This window comes from Schistocerca serialis, chromosome 6, assembly GCF_023864345.2.
Source record: "Schistocerca serialis cubense isolate TAMUIC-IGC-003099 chromosome 6, iqSchSeri2.2, whole genome shotgun sequence".
Lineage (NCBI taxonomy): Eukaryota > Metazoa > Arthropoda > Insecta > Orthoptera > Acrididae > Schistocerca > Schistocerca serialis.
Genome location: NC_064643.1, coordinates 443,809,981 through 443,836,086, shown reverse-complemented (window position 1 = coordinate 443,836,086; position 26,106 = coordinate 443,809,981). Strand labels below are relative to the sequence as shown.

Sequence of the window (26,106 nt, the reverse complement as noted above, 5' to 3'; positions counted from 1 at the left end):
CAAAATTCTTATTTAATGCTAAAGGACGAAAATGAACAATTGGCTTTAGAGTTTCAGCACTCACTATCTGCGGAAGAACAAACAATTAACCGCACAGAGGTCATTTCCGCAACACGTAACATTGACTGTAATTCCACATTGTTCATGGATACGTATGTACATAACTATAATACTCCAGACGAAACTGACTACGACGTAATGCAGATGATTTCCGATAAGGTTAAACAAAGCAGTGCAAATACAGACGACGAACGCACGCAACTACGCAAAATTCTTTTACAGCAAGCTCCAGTTTTCGACAACATTCCTGGTACTATGTCCGGCTTTATGTATGAATTTCAAGTGAAACGGCACGACACATTTACAGCAAAGCATTATCCCATTCCATATATTCACAGAGAACAAGTTAAAAAAGAATTGCAGGATATGCTTGACCAAGAAATTATTGAACCGGCAGTTAGTCCGTACATAAACCCGCTACATATTGTTAAGAAAAAAGATGGCTCACTTCGCCTTGTACTTGATTCACGTCACATTAATGACATTATTATTAATGAAACTGATCGACCACAGACATTAGAGGAACTTCTACAGAAATTTCACGGTACAGCTACTTATTCCACATTAGATTTGAAATCGGGATTTTGGCAAATTCAGCTTCATCCGAATTGCAGAAAATATACAGCTTTTCTCTGTTTTGGCGACTGTTATCAATTTTGTAAATTACCGTTCGGCTTAACTATTTCTTCTGCAGCTTTTATTCGCGGTTTGAACACAATACTTCCGACAGAACTTAAAGACAGAATTACGACGTATGTAGACGATATTCTTATTGCAGAAGCTAACTGGTCTGAACACAATATGATTTTAGAACGAGTGTTGCAAACTTTCCATGCACAAGGACTCACAGTTAACCTCAGTAAATCGCACTTTGGCAAAACTTCTATAAAATTTCTTGGACACGTAATTTCAGCAGAAGGCATTGCGCCTGATCCGGAAAAACTTCAAGCTCTACGTGACATTACTGTTCCTACAACGAAAAAACAATTACGCAGTTTTTTGGGCTTAATTAACTTTTTCGTAAATTTATTCATCATTCTGCTTTAGATACGCCTAGTTTATGCCAATTAACAGGTAAAAACAGTATTTGGTCATGGGATAAGCAAGCACATTCTCAATTTGTGAACCTGAAACATGCTTTGTTGAATGCTCCACTTTTATCGCACCCAGATCTTATTAGAAATTTTTCCATTGCCACCGACAGTTCCAACACCGCTTTAGGAGTACATATTTTTCAGGAAATAGAAGAAGATGGCTCTACAGTAATTAAAAACATCGCATTTGCAAGCCGCATTCTGTCACCTGCTGAACGAAATTATTCCGTAACAGAACTGGAAACATTATGTGTTGTATGGGCTTTTACGAGATTTCGGCACTTTCTTTATGGCAGACACACCACCGTTTACACAGACCACAGAGCGATACAATTTTTGCTTTCGGCTAAATTCACTCACGGCAGATTAAGCAGATGGAAACTTTATTTGCAGGAATTTAATTTTACAATAGTTCACATTCCCGGCACATAAAATGTTATAGCAGACACACTATCGCGTTCTCTGAGCAACAATCAGCAAGACGTAGCAACCAACTTCTGCAAAGCAAATTTCAGTGTCATGTACATTCAACAAGTTGCATTTGAAAATTTTATTTCGCCGTCATTACAGGACATAGCACAAGAACAAAGTAAAGACAACGTGTGGAAAGAAATTAAACACCTTTGGCAAGATAGGAATAATGTTACGATTAGACACCATTACACTGTACGCAATGACATTCTGTTTCGCCGCTCTCATCCTGACAGCAACAACTGGTTATTATGCATTCCTGACGAACTAGTTAACAAATTAATCTGGTACACTCATTTAAGTTACGCACATTACGGAGCACGAAAATGTTTTCTTATACTGAGACAGAACTGTTATTTTACCAACATGGAGAAACGTTTACGACGAGTTTTAGCGTCATGTAAAATTTGCCAGAAAGACACCACTTCACATATTCCTCCTTTATATCCCATTGTACCTGTTAAATTAAGACATATAGCCGCAGTAGACATTTTTGGTCCAATTCCGAGAACTAACAGAGGTTTTTACTACATCTTTGTCGCTGTTGAGCTCACTTCAAAATTTGTTACTTTCACTCCGTTACGCAAAGCTACTGCTAAAACTGTTTCGAAAGCATTTTTAAAACATTTTCTATTTCATGTAGGGCATGTGATGACAGTAATTTCTGACAATGGATCACAATTTCGTTCTGCTACATGGACACGTATGTTACGAGCTAGAAACATTTCTCCGATCTATATATCCAAGTACCATGCTTCTTCGAACCCCCTGTGAAAGATTAATGAAAGAAATTGGTAAACTGTGTCGAATATACTGCCACAAAAGACATATTGATTGGGATACACACATACTCTCATTACAAGATGTAATTAATTCCATTCCAAATGAATCCACTATGCTATCTCTGTCTGTTATACTGAAAAACGTTGAACCACCACACAAAATTAAAGAATTAGTAAACTTCCCTACCTGTCGTCGACTAAGACACCACGAAATAATTGACATTGCGCTGAACAACATCAAACGTGCCGCAGAGCGCCGGAGAAGACAGCAAAAACAGGTTTGTACACGCCGAGACTTTCACATTGGACAGAAGATATTAGTACGTACACACTATTTATCCAGCAAATTAAAAGGTAAGTGCAGTAAATTTGAACTTCTATACGCAGGTCCATATCGGATTCGCAGCATCCCTCACCCCAATGTTGTACACGTCGAAACTTTGAGAACCAGAAAATCGAAAGGCAACCATCATTGGTCAAATATGAAACCCTTTATTGAATGAAGACACTTTATGATTCAACACACTATGATGCCATTTACTAATCTTTATGACCACTTATGCAATTATATTCACATGACTAATTACTGATGATTATCGTATTTTTTCTTGGCAAGTGCCCGGCAAGGTAAGGTTAGCAGGTCGCTTTTCTTGTCGTTACACATCAGACCATGCATATTTTTCCAGATGAACTTACGTATTTTATGAATAATTATGCAATTCTATGTAATGACGTATTAATTTTATCAAATTCTGTCTCCATTAAAGTCTTTAATTCTCGCCTCTATTAACTACACTACATACAAGCTGAACACAACGAACGTCACATTTTGTCTTTTTATGTGTGTGATTGTTTTTCAGTTTTGTTTGTATGCACTGTGAAATAGTTAAGATATAACACACATCAGTTGACTTTGACATTTTTGTTGCCCTATGACATCTCAAGATCGTGACTGTTGTACATTCTTTGCTGCTGCATTGTGATATTCTCTGTACATTTTGCCTTTGAACACTGTCAATGTCTTTGACATATTACGTTTTCTGCCATGTTATGCTGTATACTTAATTGTGTCACCATTAACCAGTCATTATTTAATGGGTATATGATTTAAATGTAAGACATTAATCTCTGTTCATCAATTTCAGAAAGAAATGATGCGTGTAAGAAATAAATTCAACAGAAATGGGAATTTCACCTATGGAATAAACGAAAGAAGATGCAATAACTTTATGAGGAAGAATAAATGGATCAGGATTAACAAGCATTAACAAGAATATACTATACTCATCGTAGAATAGCAGTCTTAACTAATTTTTCTTTCAGAATACAAGGTGATTGATGCAGGCTGTCAGACAGAACTACACATCTTAGTTTTAGTGATGAAATATGCTAGAGATAAGGAATAGTTGTGTAATGAGTAATGAAGTGATTTTTTGCAGATGATAATGAATGTTGATGAATAATGATGAAGAATATGCTACTATGAATTATGAAGTTTTTCTTTACAGGTGATGATGATAATGGAGTTTTTGATGATATGGATAATGAAGTTTTCTTTGCAGATGAGGATAATGTTGAAGTTATATTTAGGCTATGTAGTTATTTAAGTATTTGTTGCAGGTCGTTTTGACAGCAGGTGTTATATTGCATAGTATAATGACTGAAGATTTTGGAAAGGACAGCTATGGAACACATTTTTTATACACATTTCACTACCTGTTAATTCGAAGTTCACTACTTTTCAGCATAAAATGCATTTCTCTTTTCAGCTTAATAATCCATTTTTATATATTTTGCAGGAGAAATTATTTATGAGATTAATGTGCTATAAGCATTTGTTCATTAAATCTATGAATGTGGTTACATATACTCTACTTGTTTCATAATCTTGCCACAGCTGACTTATAGTGGATGACGTTATACATTTTCATTTATACCAACAACCCAGAAGCAAATTCTTCTCTCTTGCTTTCCCCTATAATTACCCGACGCAATGCATTGCTAACAAAAAATTTATTAACAGACCCAAATAATGATACCAGTTTAAGAGATTTCTGAGTAATGCTGATCAGCAATGAATAATATCTCACTTGGAAAATGATTAATTAATTATGCTATGCTTTGTAATTGGAAAAGAATGCGATTGTTTAATAATGCTTTGTAATTAGGAGAAGGCTAACGATTCTTAATTATGCTTTGTAACTGGAAAGGAATGTGATTGTTTAATAATGCTTTGTAATTAGGAGAAGGCTAATGATTATTACTATATTGGAATGACAAATGATTAATTAGCTATGCTATACTTTGTAACTGGAAAAGAATGCGATTGTTTAATAATGCTTTGTAATTAGGAGATTATGCTTTGTAACTGGAAAAGAATGAGATTGTTTCATAATGCTTTGTAATTAGGAGAAGGCTAATGATTAATACTATTGGAATGACAAATGATTAATTGACTATGCTATACTTTGTAACTGGAAAAGAATGCGATTATTTAATAATGCTTTGTAACTAGGAAAAGAAGGCTACTGATTCTATGTAAAACAATTAATGAACATTTTTCTGTAATACTACATACATGGTACAGAGATGTTCAATAACTGGGCTATGAACGCCGCAAACTACTAATGTAATGGCTAATGAAGACTGGTATGTGACTTAATGTCCTTCCACTACTGACCTAACTACCCTGGATTGCTGCAATATCCATTTTGTCCTGTCTATCCTAATGATCATGGAGCACTATATTTGGTTTTGCACTAATTCTACGTTGGTGTGCCTTGTAAGAGCAGGGTGTATACACGACATGCTGTCCACCACCGTGAGCGATGGAGACGTTATTATGGTCCCACTGTTTGGTGTACCTAATGTACTGCCAAAATGAAAACATGGAATATTACTACGACAGTTCAGTGTCTTGGCTACGCTGATAAATTCTGATGGGAAAAGAACTTCAAATTGTGTCACTTGGTGTTGTACTTCTGTGGAAAGATATGGACATTCAGAGCAGCTATGTGCAATCTAAAGTGCTACAACCATGATGCAATCCATCCCTTTCCTATCCTAATTCTTGCCACATAGTGAAGATCATTTTTTGCTAACATCATTTATGTTCATGGGCTATAAATTTTTTTTTCGATTTGCTGGACTCCAGTGCGAGTACACTTATGTCACTTGTCGATAGGATTTTTTTGCCATTATGTTTATTTGTTGTGGAAATGCTAAAGACATTTTTTCGATTTGTTCTGAAGTACAGTATATGTACACTCTTGTCTTTTATATTGTATATACATTTTTATTTTGATGATATGTTCTGAACTACAGTGCATGTGCACTTATGTTATGTGTTAATATGTTTTCTACTGAACTTCAGTGCCTATGCACTTTTCACATTTTTCAATATGATTTGTACTCATTCTGTATGTTCAATACTTCAGTCATTTGTTACTCATTGTATATACATTTCGTCATTTGCTGATATGTTCTGAACTGCAGTGCATGTGCACTCGTGTCACTTTTCAACATGATTTTTTGCCATTCTGTTTATTTGTTCTGAAAATGCTAAAGAAGTTTTTCTGGGCGTGTGCACTTTGTTATCTGTCAAATAATTTGTATATACAGTTTTCTGATTTGCTACTATGTTTTGTACTCATATTTTGTCTTTCTCTGAAATGTTTTGTACTCAGTGCATGTGCACAACATTTAATTCATGTATATTCTGTAAATTGTACAAGTTGATTAATTAAAGAAAAAATTTTGCCACGCTTGGCAAGTCCAAATGACTCACCATCGCTGCCAAATTTTTGCCCCCCCAGTGGAGGGTTATGAAACACGTATGTTGTGTGGCGGCGATGGCGAGGCATTGCAGAGTCTCTGAGCAGAGAGCCATTTATCGTGGCTAGTCTGCGCTTGACCGCGCGAGAGTTGCGAGCGGTACTCTGTCAGTAGTAGTCGTGCAGTACAGTTGCGAACAGTAGTCAGTGGGCAGTCTGTGAGCAGTGCAGTCTGTCGGTAGCAGTAGCTCAGTTCAGTTGCGTCCAGTAGTCGGTCCGCAGTAGTAGTCGAGTACAGTTGTGTGTGAGGAGGCGGCGGGCGTCGACATGGCACTCTGGTCAAGATTCAGGATGAGGTATATTATTTTTAAATGGGCTCAGCTAATAATGTAAATTAACTGTAACTAATTTATGCAACAATCGCCCCAATAATAATTTTGGTTTTCAAAGCAAATTTTAACAAAGAATCCTTTAATGAAAAAAAAATATTGCCTTGATATTCCTTAAATTCAAAATTTTTGCAATCAATTTCCTCCAAGCTATGGTAAAAATAAATAAGAGCAGATGCAGCTTTACTAAGGTAAGAATTTCAGTTTAATTAATGGACAGGGCCTAAGATCGACATTTCGATCTGTTTGTGTTTTCATTGTCACTGAGATTTTATTATCACTGAATTGACTTTCATTTTTTGTGAGGAATTTACACTTGGGTCAGATTGCTAATTTTTGTTTAATTGTCATTGTCATTGAATTTATTTGCTGGGAAGTTACGTTAGGTTGTATTCTTGTTAACATTGAACTATTGTGTTTCAAAATTTCTCTGGGGAGCTTACACATAGCTCAATGTGCATTAGCATATAAAATAATATCCCTTAAAATTTCTCTGGGGAGGTTACAGTATTTACTCATTAAACAACCCTCTTCTCGTTGTGCGGGATCCAGAGCTGATCAAAACGATCATAGTGAAGGATTTCAACTCCTTTCCCGACCGGGGCATCTATGTAGACGAGGAGACAGATCACCTGACGGCGCACCTCTTCTTTCTCAGAGGAACCAAGTGGCTGTCTCTGTGCCAAAAGCTGACGCCCACGTTCACGTCGGGAAAAATGCGCGCCATGTTCGGCATAGTGCGCGACTGTGCGCGGATTCTGACTGACGTCACACCTGCTGGTAGCGTTGTGGAAGTCCGCGAGCTCATTGCCCGCTACTCCACTGACGTCATCGATTCCTGCTGCGCCTTCGGCATCGACGTTGACAGCCAGCACAACCCCGAGGCGGAGTTCCGTCAGTGGGGAGGGCGCATATTTAAGCCATCTATCCGTTCTTTCCTGACTCAGGCTCTGGGATTCTCTAATCCCAATCTGCGCAACCTGCTGCCAATAGCCTTCACACCAAAGGACATCACAGAGTACTTTACACGCGTCGTTGATGACACAATCATACATCGAGAGAAGACTGGCGTCATTAGGAAGGACTTCATGCAGTTGATGATTCAGCTGAAGAACATTGGATATGTTGATGACAGCTTCTTAATAACTGGGCAGAAGAGTGTTGAACATAAGTCCATCTCTCAGTACCTTCTTCTTCTCTTCGTCTTCCCATCAAGGATTAGGCTTCGTGACATGTTCTGGTTATGTAGGATTTATTCTCGTTTTGTTTTGGGGGGAAGGAGGGTTTCCCATGCTTTTTTTCCGACTGGCTTATAGCTACTTTCACTCATATGGTCTAGCTGATCTTCCCACTTTTTATGTAGCTGTATTTTACCATTTAGGTTATATATTTGTAAAAATTCTCTGATCTTTTTCTTCCATATCATTGTCATTTAGAACATCATTTTACAGGTCTTTGAAATTTGATTTCCACTCTCTCTCTCTCTCTCTCTCTCTCATTAGCCATGAACCACTACATTAAGCAGCATAGGAACAGTCATTACATCATTTAATTTGAGCTGGGTGTCCTTGATAGTTTTGTTTTCTTTCATGTTCTTCCTGTGGTTCTGGATATCATTGGGAACTGATTTAATTTAATTTCTATGTGTCTGTCGTCGTCAAACGATATATTTTAGCCACAGTAGCTAAAGTCAGAGACTCTTTCAATTAGCTGGTTATTAGTCTTTATTTTGGCTTTTAAGGGGTTCCTTACAGTGAAAGCCTTCACCTGTGTTTTGTTTACGGGAATATTCAGATCACACTGAGTTGAGTACAGGTTCAACTTATGTAAAACTTATGTACTTTGGCACAAACGAATGGCGCCACAAAAATAATATGTATTAAACAGTATATAACACTAATGGCTACACTAAATTGGGAATAAGAGTATGATGTTACTCCTAAGGAAGTAAATTGAATTGATAGTGACTGTGAAACGGAAAGGTATTGGACTGTTTTGGTTTTACAGAAGCTTACTATAGAAAGGAAGCAGAACAAACATGGTTCAAATGAAGATACTATTAGCTATGTAGTAAACTGCAATTCGGTCGCCATCTTAATTAGGCAAAGTTGTACCAAGTACTTGCACTGTTCATAAAAAACGCCAACTATTGGGACTGACTTTACTTGATGCTGGAATTGTGTATTGCAAACAGGACATAAACACTAGCACAACATAGCAAGCATTTTAACAGTGATTCGAAATTAACTATGCGGAAGGAATATTAAATGTTTTGGGAACAATTTGGGTCTTAATAAAACTTATTCTCTGTACATTAAGTCTATAAGTTAACAAGCATTGCATGCAATTGATTATTAATGTTACTAACTTCGACATAAGGAACTTATTTCAGTTTAATTATTAAGAAACAAATATTGTCATTGAAATTGTTTCCAGAAAATCATATCACCTATTCTTACTGTTATTTCATTTCTTAGGCAACGTTTACTTCTTTATACAAGCTAGAACAAGTGAAACATGAGGTCCCTGATTCTGCTATAGATCGAACAGTGCAGCCAGTTACTTATTCTGTCGCACAAATGATATAAAAATCATAAATGCACTACATTAGCACTACAAAACTAACTCAACAACTAGCATGGAAACTCAGGAACTATTCTGTCAGGGACTCAGACTAAAGCTGAGCACTTTCTTTAAGCCACAGTATGAAAACCACTTTTAACTGCAGTTACATGAAAGTATAAATACTATTACAAACCTGTACATGAATTTTCATCCTCTTGGCCCTTCCAGTTTACTAGTCATTAACTACTCTGAAGAATCACAGTTTTATGCAAATAACTTTGAAACTGTACTAAGCTAACAATAGGAATCACATCCAAACAAAACTTTAGATCTTTCCTTCGTAATTATACTTTGGTAAAACTTCAACTATCCTTCCACAAAAAGCACGCAGAGTACTTCAGAAAAAACAATCACTGAATGTCAAAGAAATTTACTACTCTGTAAGAATTATTCAACGTTATTAAAGAAAGCAATTACTTTTCAGTTAAGTAGGATATTTGGAAATATTGCAGCTCTTGGAAAAGAGCCCTGCCAAGGTAAATGACTAAGGATAAACCATAGGTCTCAACACAAAGCTTGAACAGAACAGCATTATCATTTGGGTAAGAAACTAAATCGCTGGCCCTTACAATTTTACAGCCCTCAACTGATTATTTGAGACGAAGTTGATGGCTGTGGCGATCTTTTGTGGCAACTAAAAAAGGCAGCAAAGTCGGTAAGGCTCTTGCAGTTCAGAGCTAACCAACGTATGCCGTGAAGAATAAGACAAAATTCTTCCATACTTGAGGCAATATTCATTAATCCTGCTGCTCTTCTTACCTCATTCAGCAAACAGGATGTAAACAGTTTGCATGCTAGCAACGAACTGACTTGTGCCACAAAGGAGCGTTATAGTTCGACCGCCAAATCCACTTTTTCCGTTTCCACCAAGCCATTTTATTTGCACGGGTACTTCTCTCCTCGTTTTACATGATTGCAAACACACTTTCTGTAAGCAAGAATCAGTTCTACAACAATAGTTTTAACATTCCAGTACTTTTGCAGAACATTGCTTCTGAAATTACATACATGTATTAACTATAGCGACTTAAATTGTTAACAAAACATTTTCATAGATGTTACATGGAAGAAATGGCGACAGAGAGATTAAACGTAAGCAGACAAAGAAGTTATATGAGATAAATATACATGAAATCGATAATAGTGCTAGAAGTATCAGAGAAGGGTTATAGTCTAATCTTACTTCTTAATTTATAACTAATACCTGATGCTCTCTTCCTAACTGCAGAACTATCGTTGTGTTCAAGTACAGGTTCTTTATTCCTGATGTAAGATGTACAATATCTATGTCTTTGTAAAATTCCCCATTGTATCTTCCTATCTACCTTGTCAAAAACCTTTTAAAATATATGATTGAGACATATATTTCAGAATGTTATATTCTCTACGCTTCTTCACTACTGTATTCGTTGTTTGTAAATTATCTGAGCAAGATCTTTCTTTCCTCAACCCATACTGAATTTCAAATAACTTGGCCTCTGCTGTGGGTTGCGAGCATTAAGTATCTTAGCGTATATTTTGTATCCTGTGTTCAAGATACATATTCCTCCATAATTTTTTGTGCCAGATATAACTCCTGTCTTGAAGACTGATACTAGATGTGTTACCCTCCACTGGTCCAGTATCCTGTTTCCAAATGAGCACATATTTATCAATTGCAAAAATCGATATTTCAGTAGTATTTCTGGAATGGGATCAAGCCTTTTGTTTCCATAATCCACTCTTCTTCCATCTACTGATTATCATTGCTCCATAGATTTTTATAGTTTTTCAACGAATCCTGAATTTCTATTACATCCATCTTCACAGTATCTGTCTCCATCTTATTCAGATTTCTCAACAACACTTTATAAGAGAAGTCAATACACGCACATACATTATTTTATGTTTATGTGACAAACCTACTCCAGCATTCCTTATCATTTCTTTTGCTTTTTTTCGTTGTTATCTGTTTTTTTTCCTCTTGATTCTACTGTGCCATTTTCTATTAAATTAAAAAATGCTGTTTGTTTTTCTCTTAATGTCTCTGTTATTTCTGTATTCCATATCGTTTCACCTTTCTTATTTTTATGTATTCTACTTTTCCCCCTACTTCCTTAGCTATTCTTATAATGCATTGTTTGATGCTATTCCGTTCAATACATATGTCTTCTGCTCTTGATATTCCTAACATACATTCAGTCAGTCGTCTTTGATACGATTTCTTACACTAAAATTCTGTAGTAATCCTATCTTAAATTTATCATTATCTTTCGAATATTTCTCCTGTGTACTGCTTCTTCTCCACTTTGACCATGGAATCATTTTACTAAGGAGTAGAAAATTATTTGTAAATATGTCGCTTCCTCTGTATATTAGTATGTCTTGTATCACTCCCTTTTTTTCTATGACTAATACATAGTATATTAGTGATCTCAGTCCTTTGGCACTCCAAGTCTTTTTATGTATTTCTTTTTCTGAAAAAATTTGTCGGTGATTTTTATGTTGTTATAGCTAATGAAATCTGTAAATCTTATACCATTTTTGTTAATGTGTGCTTATCCATATTTTCCGACCATGTTTTCCAGTTCAATATTCCCCTCTCTTACATTTAAATATTCTGCCTTAAATATATAATCTGCTTTATTTGTTTTGTCTATTTCTGCCTGCAGTGTGTGATAGAGCTTCTCTGTGTCTTCTACCCTACCTTTGCATGGTGAGATATTCTCTTTCAGTGTTATTATAGAGTAATAATTACTGTTTCATTTACATATCTCTAGGATGTGAGGCTCATTTTCACTTCTTGTCTTTTGACTTTTCAATTCCAGCAAGTGCCCTGTTTTACTGTTCTATCCCACTATTTGTCAGTATGTACTCAAGCCACATCTTGGTGCCCTTTAATTTTTTTCGTAGTTTCACTAACCATTGCCATATTTATGTTTCTTTGTTTTTACTTTCTTTATAACACAAACTACTTCACGTTGAGACTTCTTACATTCCATGCTTCAGTCTTCAACGTATCTGTGCTGCCAAACAGTTGCCTTTTTCCTTGGCTTGGTTGTTTCCAACGGATCCATCACACTTCTTTCTGTGAAATTTAGGAGTGTTTCAATGCTTCATGTGGTTGAGGCACCAGCCCATCGTACAACCCGCAGCCTGAAGGACAAGATGTTTTTATTTTAGGATCTCTTCCCTTAGGCAGATTGCCTTCACGTGGCGTATAACGTCTGTCTACCCATGCAGTAAGCATTCTGATTCAGACTTTAGGTGCAACTGTTAGCCACAATTTGACTCCTTCATTACTGCATTAGATCCTTATCCGATACTGACAGATATCTTATATTTGTCAGTTTCAGCTTAAAAAATTATGGATTATGATACTGTACTGTTATTCTGCATTCATTCATATCTGAGGCAACAAAGATCACATTTAATGAAATGGAATTTAATGTTGTTGACTACAAAGCCATCATTACATACAGCATTTTTCTTCTTAATATGTAGTAATTAGCGCTTCTACTTTAGAGGTTGTCAAACGGATTAGTCACGTATCACGCTCTGAGAAGTGGTGAAAGTTTTGGAGAATAACTCTATCTAAAATCTAATTGGACAACAGTAATTGATACTTTGAGAATGATATTAATACCATTAAATATCCTTGATAATGTCAGATCCATCATCCCTATAGGTTTCAGTAGTAATACGTAGTTGGACAAAAGAAATCCCCTTTGATAACCTCCTCGCAGGATCTTTCTTCACTAACAGCCACACTTCATTTCAGTGATGCGTAAATGGCGTCTTATTTCCCCAGGGGTATGTGTCTGTAAAAATATTTATCACCTCACCATCAATAGTGTGACTTGGTCTGATTCCTTTCCATACTGTGGGGAGTTTCTGATGTGTGACCCAGGATACTGGAACATGGTGATATTATGATGTGGTCTCTTGCACTGAATTAACAGTAATGGGTATTTCTGCCACTACTATCACTCAACCAGCTCTGTCAAGGTTAAAAGCCGATATAGGTATGCATACCTTGGAGATTTAAGTAGGTAGTTTGCGTTTACTTTAGGTAGGTAGTTTAGGTCTTTTGCATTATGGAGTTATATTCCCAAGAGGTAATCCAAACAGTGCACATGGTAGTGCATCAAGATCAGAAGTCGTGAAGTCATGCTATGGCTCATATAGCAATCATTTCCATTCCTTTCTGTGGTCCAAGCTGTGGATCAAGTCCAGATAGTTCACGACAGTTCAGTGGCCTTGGCATCAAATCCTTAAGAATTATTATGTTAGCGAACGTGACAGTTATGCTTGTATGGGCCATGCACTTTGTGTTTTTGTTAATAATGCCGGTGAGAATGGAAGCAGTGAACCCAGCGTGTTGAGTGTATAGTATAATCACCCAATCTTAAATTGACACTCGATATGTTTACCAGCTACTCTTACCCACCCTTCAGCTCACCTATCCAAAGGTTCACGTTCTTTTGAGAAAACATCTCAAAGCCGTCGTATTTTGTCACATGAACAGCATGCAATCTTTTCTAAGCTGTGCTCGTTGTCGATTGGCGCTCATTATATCAGATATGAAACGAAGTGATCGTATAGCCAGGTGATTCCGTTTGGTATTATTCGAATGTTTGGTGCAAGTCTTTCTATTTGACGCCCCTTCACCGACTTCATGAAGATGAGATGAAATTATTAATATAAGTGATTAAAGCCTGGTGAATGGGAGGGCCTTACTACTGGACCTCCGCAATTTAAACATTTCTTTAACATACTGTCCTACTCCCACACGTTGTCTTCTGCAAGGGAAACGTTCTCCAATAGCATGCGCAATTTATCGTCCAAAAAAAAAGGGTGCCAAACAGCACTTGTTAATTACTCTCTTAAAATACGTGGTATCATAAACCCAGTCATATACGCTTCACACCCAAACACTGATGCTAAGTCGAACCACATCATTTGATTTCATGATCAGTCGAGTATTTACACCTGACCACACGTAGTTATTATGTTAATTTATTAAATAATTGTATGTCAAACTCGCCATATCTGTAAATACAGTGCTGTCTACTAAATGCTCGTCTTCAGTACTCGGTCATTGTCAGACTCTGACCGTTACTGACTTTAGCATCACAGTGATGATGATGTTTGGCTAGTGGGGCGGTCAACGGCGCGGTCGTCAGCGCCCGTACAACGTCCCAATTTATCCACAGTCCAATTTAGCCTCTGTCACGAATGTTGAGGAAGACAAGACGGAACACCCAGTTCCCAGGCAGAGAAAATCCCCAACCCAGCCGGGAATCGAACCCATGTCCCCGTGATCCAGAGGTCGCAACGCTAGCCACTAGGCCACGTGCTGCGGACTAGCATCACAGTGGGAAAAGTACAAAGGCAATGAGTGGTTGAAATAAGAAATGAACGTCTTTCTTGAAACAAGTAAAAAGTCCCATATCTTAACGTAACTACATTTGTTTCCAGACATACGTTTACACTGCTTTGTTTTAGTTTACACCAGTACTGCCTCGTAAGAGTATAGGACCAACTGCTTCAAACATCCTGTAAAAATTGTTATGTATCATGTTTAACATTGCGGACTATTTTCTCCATATTACGAATGTAGCAGTATAAAGGATTAGAGGTATGGTTTCTGCTATTACTGTTGCTGTTACAGTTCGTTATAAAATAAGAACATTTTGAAAGCACGCCTTTCCTTTACTTACTCTCACAGGGTGAAATTTTTCAAAAACTAGTATCCTATGATTCAATGGCACAAGTAACAGTCTGTTTACGAACATATTTTGCACCTGACAGAGACAAGTAAGACGCTGACGACCAAGGAGGTGGCAGCATAGGCGTGGGTGTTCTTCCTCGCTGGGTTCGAAACATCCTCCACCACCGTAAGCTTCTGTCTGCATGAGCTCGCTAGACATCCGGATATCCAGAAGAAGGTGCAAGGAGAAATTGACGATGTACTGAAAAAGAACAAGGGTGGTGTGACGTACGACATTATAATGAGCCAGATGCCGTACTTGGTAAAGGTGGTGAATGGTACGTTGTGTGGTTTTCATTACTTTGATCATACATTATTATAATGAAAGTAGGATTCTGAACACATTAACGGCCATTAGCAGAGAAGAGCCTAATTATTGTAAGTGGTATGACCAAAGTTACAATTATGACATCGAAAAAATTAAACTACGGAATTTTTATTTGTTTTTGTATGCAGGTATATCTCTGCAGGTACACAATGGACTCCCACGTCGCAATGTCGTAGGAATCCGCTGTTGGTCCCAAACCAGGGTGACGCAGTCCATCTCTGTTTGACAGTGGCTGCGTCGTTTTCTTTCGGCTCCGATAGTGGTCTTATGTATGCTGTAGGCTGGGGATTTCAGTGTGTACCTGTACTGAGACATGCAGACGCAAAGAAACAAGAAATTAATTACGTAATTTCAAATCTTTGGGATGTTAGTTAAAACATTATGCCTATCCCTGTGGACATCAGTCCAAACAAACGACATAATTACATAACTAGCTGCATACACTCCTTGTTTACGTATTATGACACAGTTCACTCCTACAAAATGATCACTCACTGACGTCCATACACAACAGTATTGCTCTGAATGTCTATGCTCATGTCTTTACAATATAGGCAAATCACTGATGTACGAGGGGTGCTGAGTAAGTAATGCAACGAATTTTTCTTTCTAGAAAGCAGTTTGGTTTTATGCAGGATTCCGATATACTTTATTATTGCTCACTATTTTGGCTACTAATCCTATTTTTCAACATAATCTCCGTTTAATGCGATGGCCTTACACCGCCATACTGCGAGGGCCTGTATGCCCGCGTGGTACCACCCTTACTGGCTGACGTCGGAACCAAAGTCTTTCTGCGTCAGTAATCTCCCCGTCGTCCATGTAGTACTTCCTTCGGAGTGCATCCTTCATTAGGTCAAACGGTTGGAAATTGGAACGTAAGAGTTACTGGCTGTAGGGTGGATGAGGGAAAACAGTCCAGTGAAGTATTGTGAGTTCCTCTCGGATGCGTAGCCTTGAGTGAGGCCTTGCGTTGGCATGTTCGCCATGGAGAAGGAGAAGTTCGTTTGCATTATTGTGGCGAAGAAAACGCTGACGCCGTTTCTTCAGATTCATGAAAAAAAGACTTAACTCCGTCCTAACAGGCCTTGAAAGGCCCAACGGTACCGACCGGCCGCTGAGTCATCCTCGCCTACAGGCATCCCTGGATGCGGATATGGAGGGTCATGTGGTCAGCACACCGCTGTCCCGGCCGTATGTCAGTTTACGAGACCGGAGCCGCTACTTCTCAATCAAGTAGCTCCTCAGTTTGCCTCACAAGGGTTGACTGCTCCCTTCTTGCAAACAGCGCTCGGCAGACCGAATGGTCACCCATCCAAGTGGTAGTCAAACCTGGCAACACTTAACTTAGGTAATCTGACAGGTACCAGTGCTACCACTGCAACAAGGCCGATGGTTTCAATGCAAATCATGTATTTTCAGAGAATAAACAAGTGCCTTGACATGACACCAAAGATAATAAAACAAAGGAATCAAATCTGGTGAATGTGGTAGCCATTCCACTGCACCCCTACGACCAATCGACTTTTGAGGGAACTGCACATCCAGGTATGCTCGCACATTGTGCCCATAATGTGGTGGGGCTCCATCATGCTGGAAGAATTCTGGAAATGTCCCGTCCTCCATTAACAACGAGGGAAACACTTCTTCATCCAATAACCTCAGATAACCGTTGGCTGTTAACGTACCATCAATTAAAAAAAAGGTCCGACGACTTTGGTACCCCACACACCACACCAGACCATCACATTTTGTGAGTCGACCGTTTTGTAAGCATCAATCCAGTCCGGATTTGAGTCGGACCAGTATCTGTGATTCTGCTTGTTCACTTCACCATTGATAAAGAAATTGGCTTCAACACTGAACAGCACCTGATAGGGGAGACGTGGGTTTATCTATAGCTGCTGTGTCACCCATTCAGCAAACTGTACCCGACGGTCTGGGTCATCCTCATTGAGGTGTTGGAGCAGCTGAATTTTCTACGGGTGCCATTTGTGCTGCGATAAAATTCGCAGTATGGAGGTATGGCTAACCCCACATTCTTGTGACAGGCGACGAGTGCTCCATTGCGCACTCTTGCTAAATGATGCCAACACGCACATTGTTGTTGCTTCATCAGTGGCGGATTTGGTTCTTCCAGCCTTAGGTTTATCTGTGACAGAACCTGTTGCTCGGAATTTGGCCAAAAGCTTAACAACTACGCTGTGAGTGATGGGCTGTCTGGTTGGGTAGCGACTGTTGGAATCCTCAGCAATGACCCTTGTGCTTCTTTCTCCTGATATAAAATTGATTTCAATGCTATCTTCATGTGTTAAGGACATTTTGTAACCTGTAAGTAAGGGAACAGTGATTAAAACGTTAGCATGAGCAAATGATACCTAACAGTTAAACACATGTAACATATCAGGCATGGGATAGTCACTTTGCACCGTTTCAGACTCCATTTTATGACTTCTCAGTACGTAATACTCACGCTACCGAGCGTCCCACTGCTGCCGCAAGTAATTGGCTATAACCCGAGAATGAATAAAGGTATGTTTAAAATAACAACGGCATTGTTTTACTGGTGAAATTCTCTATCTGTTTGATATGTCACATGACCACATTCACATTTGAAACTTTGGAGTTGAATCCAAGATGGCGGCTTTCAAGGTGGCCGCCATGTTGGTGGCACGGCCTATAACGTTTCCCCCTTACAGTTCCTTGTTTGCTACTCCATTTGGATTTTATGAGGGTGTTTCCGGACTTTTGGACCACCCTGTACAAAACCAAGTCGTATGTTGGAATTTTTTTCACGTATGGTGAAACCTTATTTTTCCGAATAAATTATTGTAATTTCAGAAAAAGATTCACCACATTAAAAGCGAATGCCATTACTTAAAAACAGAATAATTAATTACACTGAACTTCTGTTACACCGCTGTCTAGAGGCGGAAAATGTACGGCACTTCTCCTACTCAGAGAGAGAGTATTTACTGCCGTTGTTATTTGTTCGTTATTCAGCACTGTACGCAATTAACTTTCTCCCCACAAAGCACCCTCTGCACTTTTGTTATCAGCCACAGAGTGCAACACAGAACCTTAAACATTTTTTTAGGATTTATTAATGGTTTTGGGCATCAGCCATACAGCAAGCCTCAGACCACAAAAAGCAACAATTACGGAACATTTTGGACCTTAGATAGTCATATTTGTTACAATTTCTAGAAGATTTATGATACATTTTTATTTGAAGTTATTGTTAACGGTCAAAGACTAATAATTTTACTTTATATGACTGGAGTAGTCAAGTTTATATTAGTGTTTTGACCAACAATTTAAGCTGTATAATTGCAAAGGTGATACAAGGAGAATAAAAAAGGTTGTGAAAAGTTGTGGCTACACTCCCAAGTTTAAGTGTTTCTACTTGAATATACGCTGACTGCTGTTAATGAGTATCCTAAATTGCAGCAGCCTCTACCTTCCATTCCCTCAATCTAATAGCATTAAACCACCTAGAAGAATTAAACTTCAACCACCTTCACAAACTTCATTAGTTCTCCTATAAGGCATTCTCTCTTTTCACTCCTAATGAACGTGCGATACGCACATGAATACCTGCACAATGAAGTTCAGTGCTGGCTTACTTTCACTTCTCCAGAGAATAATTTAGATAATGTGTCGCTAATACTATCCTCTCCTAATACCCATCTTGCTACTCTTAACAATGAAAATACCGGTTACACCAGAGTGGTAGTGATGAAACAGCTCACATTGATGCATTTCCTAAAATACTAACTGGTTTGCAATGCCCTTCGAAAAATCGTTAATTCACATAACGGTTTGCGAATTAATGACTGACAGATATTTTCTTTCTCTATTGTGACCAACAAGCTAGTACCTTTTCCTTGACTTATTTTCAGACAATAACTGAACTACAATCGCTAAGGTAGACAAAACTCCACATCGAGGGCAACTGTGGAGTATTTATTAAAACAACTCCATTGACTTTTTTCTTCAGAAACCCTTCGTATGTATCCGTCCGTTCCAGTTTTGAATCGCGAGGTGGTGCAGGATTACAAGCTGCCAGGATATGACTGTGTCTTGGAGGAAGGAACTAAGGTGTTCATTCCAGTCCTGGGACTTCATCATGATAGGAAATTTTTTCGAAACCCCGAGAAATTCGACCCGGAGCACTTCTCTGAGGAGCAGAAGGCATCCAGGCATCCCTACTGCTATCTACCCTTTGGTGAAGGGCCTCGCCTCTGCATTGGTGAGTCATTCCGTTTTTCGTCTTTATTGCCAGCCAGTGTGGCCGAGAGGTTCTAGGCGCTTCAGTCTGGAACCGCGCGACCACTACGGTCGCAGGTTCGAATCCTGCCTCGGGCATGGATGTGTGTGATGTCCTTATGTTAGTTAGGTTTAAGTAGTTCTAAGTTCTAGGGGACTGATGACCTCAGATGTTAAGCCCCATAGTACTCAGAGCCATTTGAACCATTTTCGTCTTATTGTTCACTGTGTTTAGTATTCTGTTCTTAAGTCGGTAAAAATAGAACCGACATAGCATCGCACTATTGTCCTTCTCTCTGTCCGTCTGTTAAGACCACTTTTCCTTAGGAACATGTACCGAAATCAAGCTCACGTTAATGTCAATTATTACAGCCTACAGTCCAGTAGTGGTGCAAAAAATTTCTAAGTCAATGGCATCAAAAGATGCTGGCATTTTATGTCACATATTTAGATACTAGTAAACTCACTCGCCAAAACTAATAAGAGTAGTCGAACTATCCATTTACAAAGCTAAGTTTGTACTGAACCCGCAAAGCTCAAGTCCCAGACGCATTTGTTCCGTTTTTTTACGTAACTCATGTGAAAATATCTTCACATCTTATTCAGACGATGCAAAAGTGTCACAATAACTTTAATTACGAACATATGTGACAATTCGAAGGATAGCTACGTTTAATGCAGTTTCTAACCAACTCGCAAACTGCTGCCAATTACGATTATGCTAACAGATCGATAAACGTAAGTATCTTAGGAAAATATGTTTGGTTAATGTGAAAAACTAGAATAATAAATGATGCTTAGTTTTCGATCATTACTGTTGCTGTTGTCGTGGTCGTGAGTCCACAGACTCGATCCATGCAGTTCTCGCCTTAGCTTATTCTGTTCAAGTCTCTTCATCTCTTGATAACTATTGCTAAGCGCATCCATTTCAACCACGGCCTCCCTTTACAATCCCCCCCCCCCAATCCTCCCCCCCCCCCCCCCACACACACACACTTCCATTACCAAACTGATGACGACCGATACCGTAGAATTGTGTATCAACCGATTCCTTGTGTTAGTCAGGCCGTACCACAAATCTCTATTTTCTCCAGTTTGGTTCAGTATCTCCTCATTTGTTATTCGATTTACCAGTCTAATCTTTAACATTCTATACTCTCTTCTCGCACAGACTGTTCATTATCCGTACGAGACTAAACTACAGCCAAATATCTGCAGGAAAGCATTTATAGGATTTAGTTACGTATTCAATGTTAAAAAAAATTATCCTTTTCAGAAAGGTTTTTGCGTAATATTTCCAGTAGTCATTTATTTTTCTGCCTAAATAGCAAAACTCAGCCTTCTATCTGAAGCGCCTCATTTCCAAATATAATTCCATCAGCATCGCGAGATTTAATTCGACTAGATAATCTTCCCGTTCCTGTACTACATCCTTGCTGCTTCCCCAATTTCATACTCAATGAAAATATAAATCCGCTACAAGTCGTCTATCAGAAGCTCTCACAGTTCGTGCTATTTGGTGCACGAAACGTTTCATCTAATTCACTTGTATTAACAAAAAGCGAAGCAGCTGATTAAGTAAATGATATTCACTGAAATAAAAAGGATGAACTCTATAGTGATACAGTAGCTGAAATGGAATCACATGAATCGTGAACCTGTAATGTAATGAGTGTGTCTTGATAACTAAAACCTGGGCCAACTCGGTATATCTTGAAATATGGCTGCACATTTATTTCCGGAAAACTGGAACTGGTAGCGTTGTTAATGGCATTTCTTCAGTTGACACACACTAGTTTTTATTTTTTATTTGTTGAAAATTTGTTTTATTTCCTGACGTGACTACGTTTGTATGTTTTGACCTTTAGACCTTTATATCAACATGAAACACTAAGCTCTTTCTGGAACTTGCATAACACTATATGGTCCAGACTCAGTCTGAAGCCACAGTGCAGCTTGTTGATGCGAAGATGATTATGTGACGTGCTTGAATTTAGTCATGTAAAAATATAAACGTGATTTTGTAAGGAAGGAGACTAAATATTTTCCTTATTCCCTGTTTTCAACACTCCATAGTCTTCTTCTCTATGTTGCCATTTAATTTCTCATACCTATGTTATTATTTTTTTTAAGTTTACGTTGGTTTTGGGAGACTTCTGTATTTAAAAGTTTTCCTATCCGTAGTTTCTGATAACATAATTTTTTTTTTCTGTTATACTCTTATTTTAAAGGCAGATTATCGTAGTCCTCCTTTTTCAAGCCTACGAGATTATTCATTTAGTTAAACTGCTCTCTTTTATTCGGTAGAGATGTGCCAAAATTTTTTATTCACTGACCTCTTTTTTTAAAATTTGTCACTGAGACTTTTAAATAATGAAATTATTTACTGGACTGTGGCACATATCCCCTTTCATAGGGTTATGCTTTTTTTTAAATGTTGTCCCTTTATACTAAAGCAAATTGTCACACGAAAATCAGATCAATGCTAAGTCATCAGGTAATAAATATGCTAGAGCTGACGGAGTTCGAACACAAAGTGTTTGCTAGGTGGATCCACAATTCCTACGTTCCATCTCTCCATTCACTTTCGATGCGCTTCTTGTCTGTGTAGCGTTGTGCACCTTTCTTTTTGGAGAGAGAAACAACAGCCCTGTGCCATTCACCGACGACAGGAGGTTACTCAAGATGGTTTTAAGATGTGACATAAATTACTTCACGCTCACCGTACTACTGTAATGAAATTTGAGATTCTAAAGACGGAGCACGCTATCTATTTGAAACACTCTACCTTATTCACCAGTGTCGCATTTCGTTGATTTACCACTTTTCACAGGTTTCTGTTGTAATTAGTCATCATTAGAAGTAAAAACCCAGAAAAAACAAAGGTGCAAAATCACAATTAAATACAAAAAGCTGTAAATATTAAAAAGAGTGTGATAAAAATAAAAATAAAACTATGACCGGTATCTTGTTGCGAACCTAACACGTATGAAACAGAAGGTATATTTTTATTTTTCAATGAATCTTGATCGCTGTAGTATCCATATAACTACACTAGCAGAGAAACCCAGCCTTGGCCAGGTATTTATTTATAGCTGTACGTCCATGCCTGTACGAAGTAGCGCCTGGCCTTGTGCTTCATAATTATGACGTCGTATCTCCTGAAATATGGGTCATACAATGATATAATTTTGTAGGCGCATTCAGAGGTGTATGTGGATACTGTCTGTAAAATGTTTGGCCAATCCAGTTGGTAGTAAACAAGTAATAAATTATAACGTCCTGGCTCACGTGGTACTTTTACTGAGTGAACGGCGGAAATGTAGTAAGCGATAAACATTTTACCTTTCATCATTTTGCAGGGATTGTCAGCGATTGTTGCCTGACAGTAAGGTATATGTGTATTAAATTGGCTGAGTTTTAGAATAAGATGTGGAAGATACACACACGAGTATATATATATATATATATATATATATATATATATCCATTTTTATGCCGGCCGCGATAGCCGAGCGGTTCTAGGCACTTGAGTCCAGAACCGCGCGACTCCTACGGTCGCAGGTTTGAATCCTGCCTGGGGCATCGATGTGTGTGATGTCCTTAGGTTAGTTAGCTTTAAGCAGTTCTAAGTTCTAGGGGACTGATGACCTCAGATGTTAAGTCCCATAGTGCTCAGAGCCATTTTGCCATTTTGCTCCATTTTTATAATGAGTGTGTGGATTTAATAGTAGTTGCCTTATCTCCAGTTTTGGTTACTAGCTAGAGTCGTACTGGTTCACTGTCCCAAATCCAACGAATATCATCAAGATATTTGTGAGGGAAAAAATATCATCTCACTGTAGTGTCAGTATTGAAATAACCCTAGAAAGGAATGTGGTGATATGCTGTGCAGACTGTATTCATTAAAACAGTTTTACTACTGGATTTTTTCGTTTTTGTACACTTAATTCCTCTCTGTGATTGGCAAGAATCAACTCTAGTTTTGTACAACGAATTATTCCGAAATTCATTGCAGTCTTACCTCAAGAGTGGAAAAAAAGTAACATCTTCAGTCACACTACAACGACGTGATGGTACTTTTCTTTTGTTGTAGGGATGCGTTTTGGACTGATGCAGGTGAAGTTGGCGCTGGTTCATCTATTGTCAAAATTTGACTTTCTGCCCGTTGGAGACAAGCAGTCGAAACTACGTATGGCTCCAAACAACGTAGTGCTGACACCAATTGGCGGAATCGAGTTGAGGGTGGAGCATCGACGAATGTCTGGTCGCTGAAAGCTCGGTTGAAACTGAAGCTGAAGCTACACTGAATAGCTCTGGAAGACTATCTGCATACCCTTTGCTCACTTCCTTGAGAACCCGACCCAACAAATAACTCTTTGTGGTGATGGAAAATTAATGTCATTTTATTCGCCAATTGATGCTTTTACTCTCACAACAAGCATAATTTATTTTCTGTGTTACGTAGAGTGATCATTAAGACTTATATTACTAAAAAGTTGCTCAGCTTTTTATTACTTTTTACCAAACCATGTTGTTGTTGTTGTTGTTGTCGTCTCCTACTTAGGCCGGCCGTTGTGGCCGTGCGGTCCTCGGCGCTTCAGTCTGGAATCGCGTGACCGCTACGGTCGCAAGTTCGAATCCTGCCTCGGGCATGGATGTGTGTGATGTCCTTAGGTTAGTTAGGTTTAAGTAGTTCTACGATCTAGGGGACTGATGACCACAGATGTTAAGTCCCATAGTGCTCAGAGCCGTTTTTTTCTCCTACTTACTTCCTTTTTTTGTCTCTGGACGTCATTTAGAGGTGCCGAATTCTTATCCTCACTTTCATCCTACATACTACTGTCTGAAACAAAATCATGTACATTAAGTCTGTTGCTAGTCTACCGTTCTGAATATTTGTTGGATATGAGGACAGCAGCATTTACGTTTCAGACAAGTAAGCGAGGACTGATGTTGCTCAGAGATGTAATTTACAAGAATGATTGCAATAAGTCTCCTTCTTTATACAAAAAAAGATAATATGTATAATCCGTTTCAGCAAATTTTGTTTCCCATTCTTTTTTCATTTGCTTAGAATGCCCAATAAAATGGTTATCTAATACTGTTTTCGATTTAGTCATTTCTCCAGTACTTATACTCCCTACCTTTTTCAGCTCGGTTTTTAAAGAGGACTTTACAGATTCTACTTTTAAATTTACGTCGGATTTTACAGATTCAACATTGGAGTTTACATCTGCAGTGTTATTATTTACACCGGTAATCTGAGTGCTCAGTGCACTGAGAATTGACAAAAGCTGGTTATTCCCCTCTCCAACAAGTACTTTTTCTGAAAATTTAAGCGGAATGGCTCTTCCAGAATTCGAGTACTTTTAGTCGTAAAATGGCCTGAATCATCTATTGCCCACTCCTCTATGTCTTCCTAAATTTTAACAGTAGGATCAACTTCATACACAGTAGTCATTTCATTATTTACCACATTCTTTACACTGTCAGCAATTGACAGCTGTTTCATCTGAATACACAGGGCAACTGTGGGAAAAATTTTTCTGAAAGTACTTTATTCTTATGTCTTTTAGGGTGGGAAATCCAAATATGATACTTAAAAAAACTGTATCACCCACCATTTCTTCACATTTTACAGTTAAATTTATTAAATTAAATAGTTTTTTAAAGAATTTGACAGCTTTTATATAGTTCAAATTAAAAAGGAGGTGTATTGAATGTCGATGACGTTGGTAGCACTGCTGAAAAACATATGCTGGCAAAAAAGATCGGTTCTTTCTTTGTGTTAACAGATGGTGTTTTATTTACTGTCAACTTAACCTCACACTCCCGTTTCCTGTACATGTGCTCAGTACAATGTCTAGTCGTGGTTGTAAAAAATCTGCTGACAGTTTTTGTTATATTTGTGGTGAAATTATGATTAAAAAACACCAAAGAATTATTCCAGACTTTGTGAAAAAGGTTTATCTATCATACTTTGGATCCAAACTTGGTGATCAAGGTAAATCTTGGGCACCGCATAAAGTATGTTATGTGTGTGCTGAAGATCTGAGGAAATGGTCCAAAAAGGAGAAAAAAAGCCTTTAGATTTGCTATTCCTATGATATGGAGGGAGCCAAGAAATCATTCTGATGATTGCTACTTTTGCCATGTTGATATTACTGGTCGTAATTTGAATAAACAAGAAGGTAATAAGCTACCCTAACCTTCTGTCCGCCGTCCGACCGGTGGGGCATGGCTAACATTTGCCGGTTCCTGAGCAATTAGATGATTTACATTCTATTCCAACAGAAGTATTTTCTGATGTACAATGTGATTTAGATGGACCAGATGATGATGAATTCCATTGTAATACAGAAAACCTAGAGCCCAAATCGTTTACTAAGACCGAGCTTTACGATTTGGTTAGGGATCTGGGCTTAAAGAAAGAAAAGGCTGAACTGCTTGGCTCTAGATTAAAAGAAAAGAACTTAATGGCAGTTGGAACCAGCATATACATGTATAGAAAGAGAGGGCAGCAATTTTTCAAAGTTTTCCAACAAGAAGGTCATTTAGTG

General features: G+C 38.2%; 2 protein-coding genes across 3 annotated transcripts in view; both read left to right on the top strand.

Annotated features, from left to right (window-relative positions):
* Positions 1 to 23,818, top strand: part of LOC126484909 (cytochrome P450 6a2-like) — a 39,599-nt gene extending 15,781 nt beyond the window's left edge. Inside the window, exons 3-5 of the mRNA XM_050108508.1 lie at positions 7,122 to 7,796; positions 19,275 to 19,526; positions 23,640 to 23,818. Of these exons, the coding sequence (XP_049964465.1) occupies positions 7,122 to 7,796; positions 19,275 to 19,526; positions 23,640 to 23,818 (1,106 nt within the window). The remainder of the gene's footprint in view (positions 1 to 7,121; positions 7,797 to 19,274; positions 19,527 to 23,639) is intronic.
* Positions 1 to 26,106, top strand: part of LOC126483723 (cytochrome P450 6k1-like) — a 659,078-nt gene that overhangs the window by 251,258 nt on the left and 381,714 nt on the right. The window lies entirely within an intron of this gene.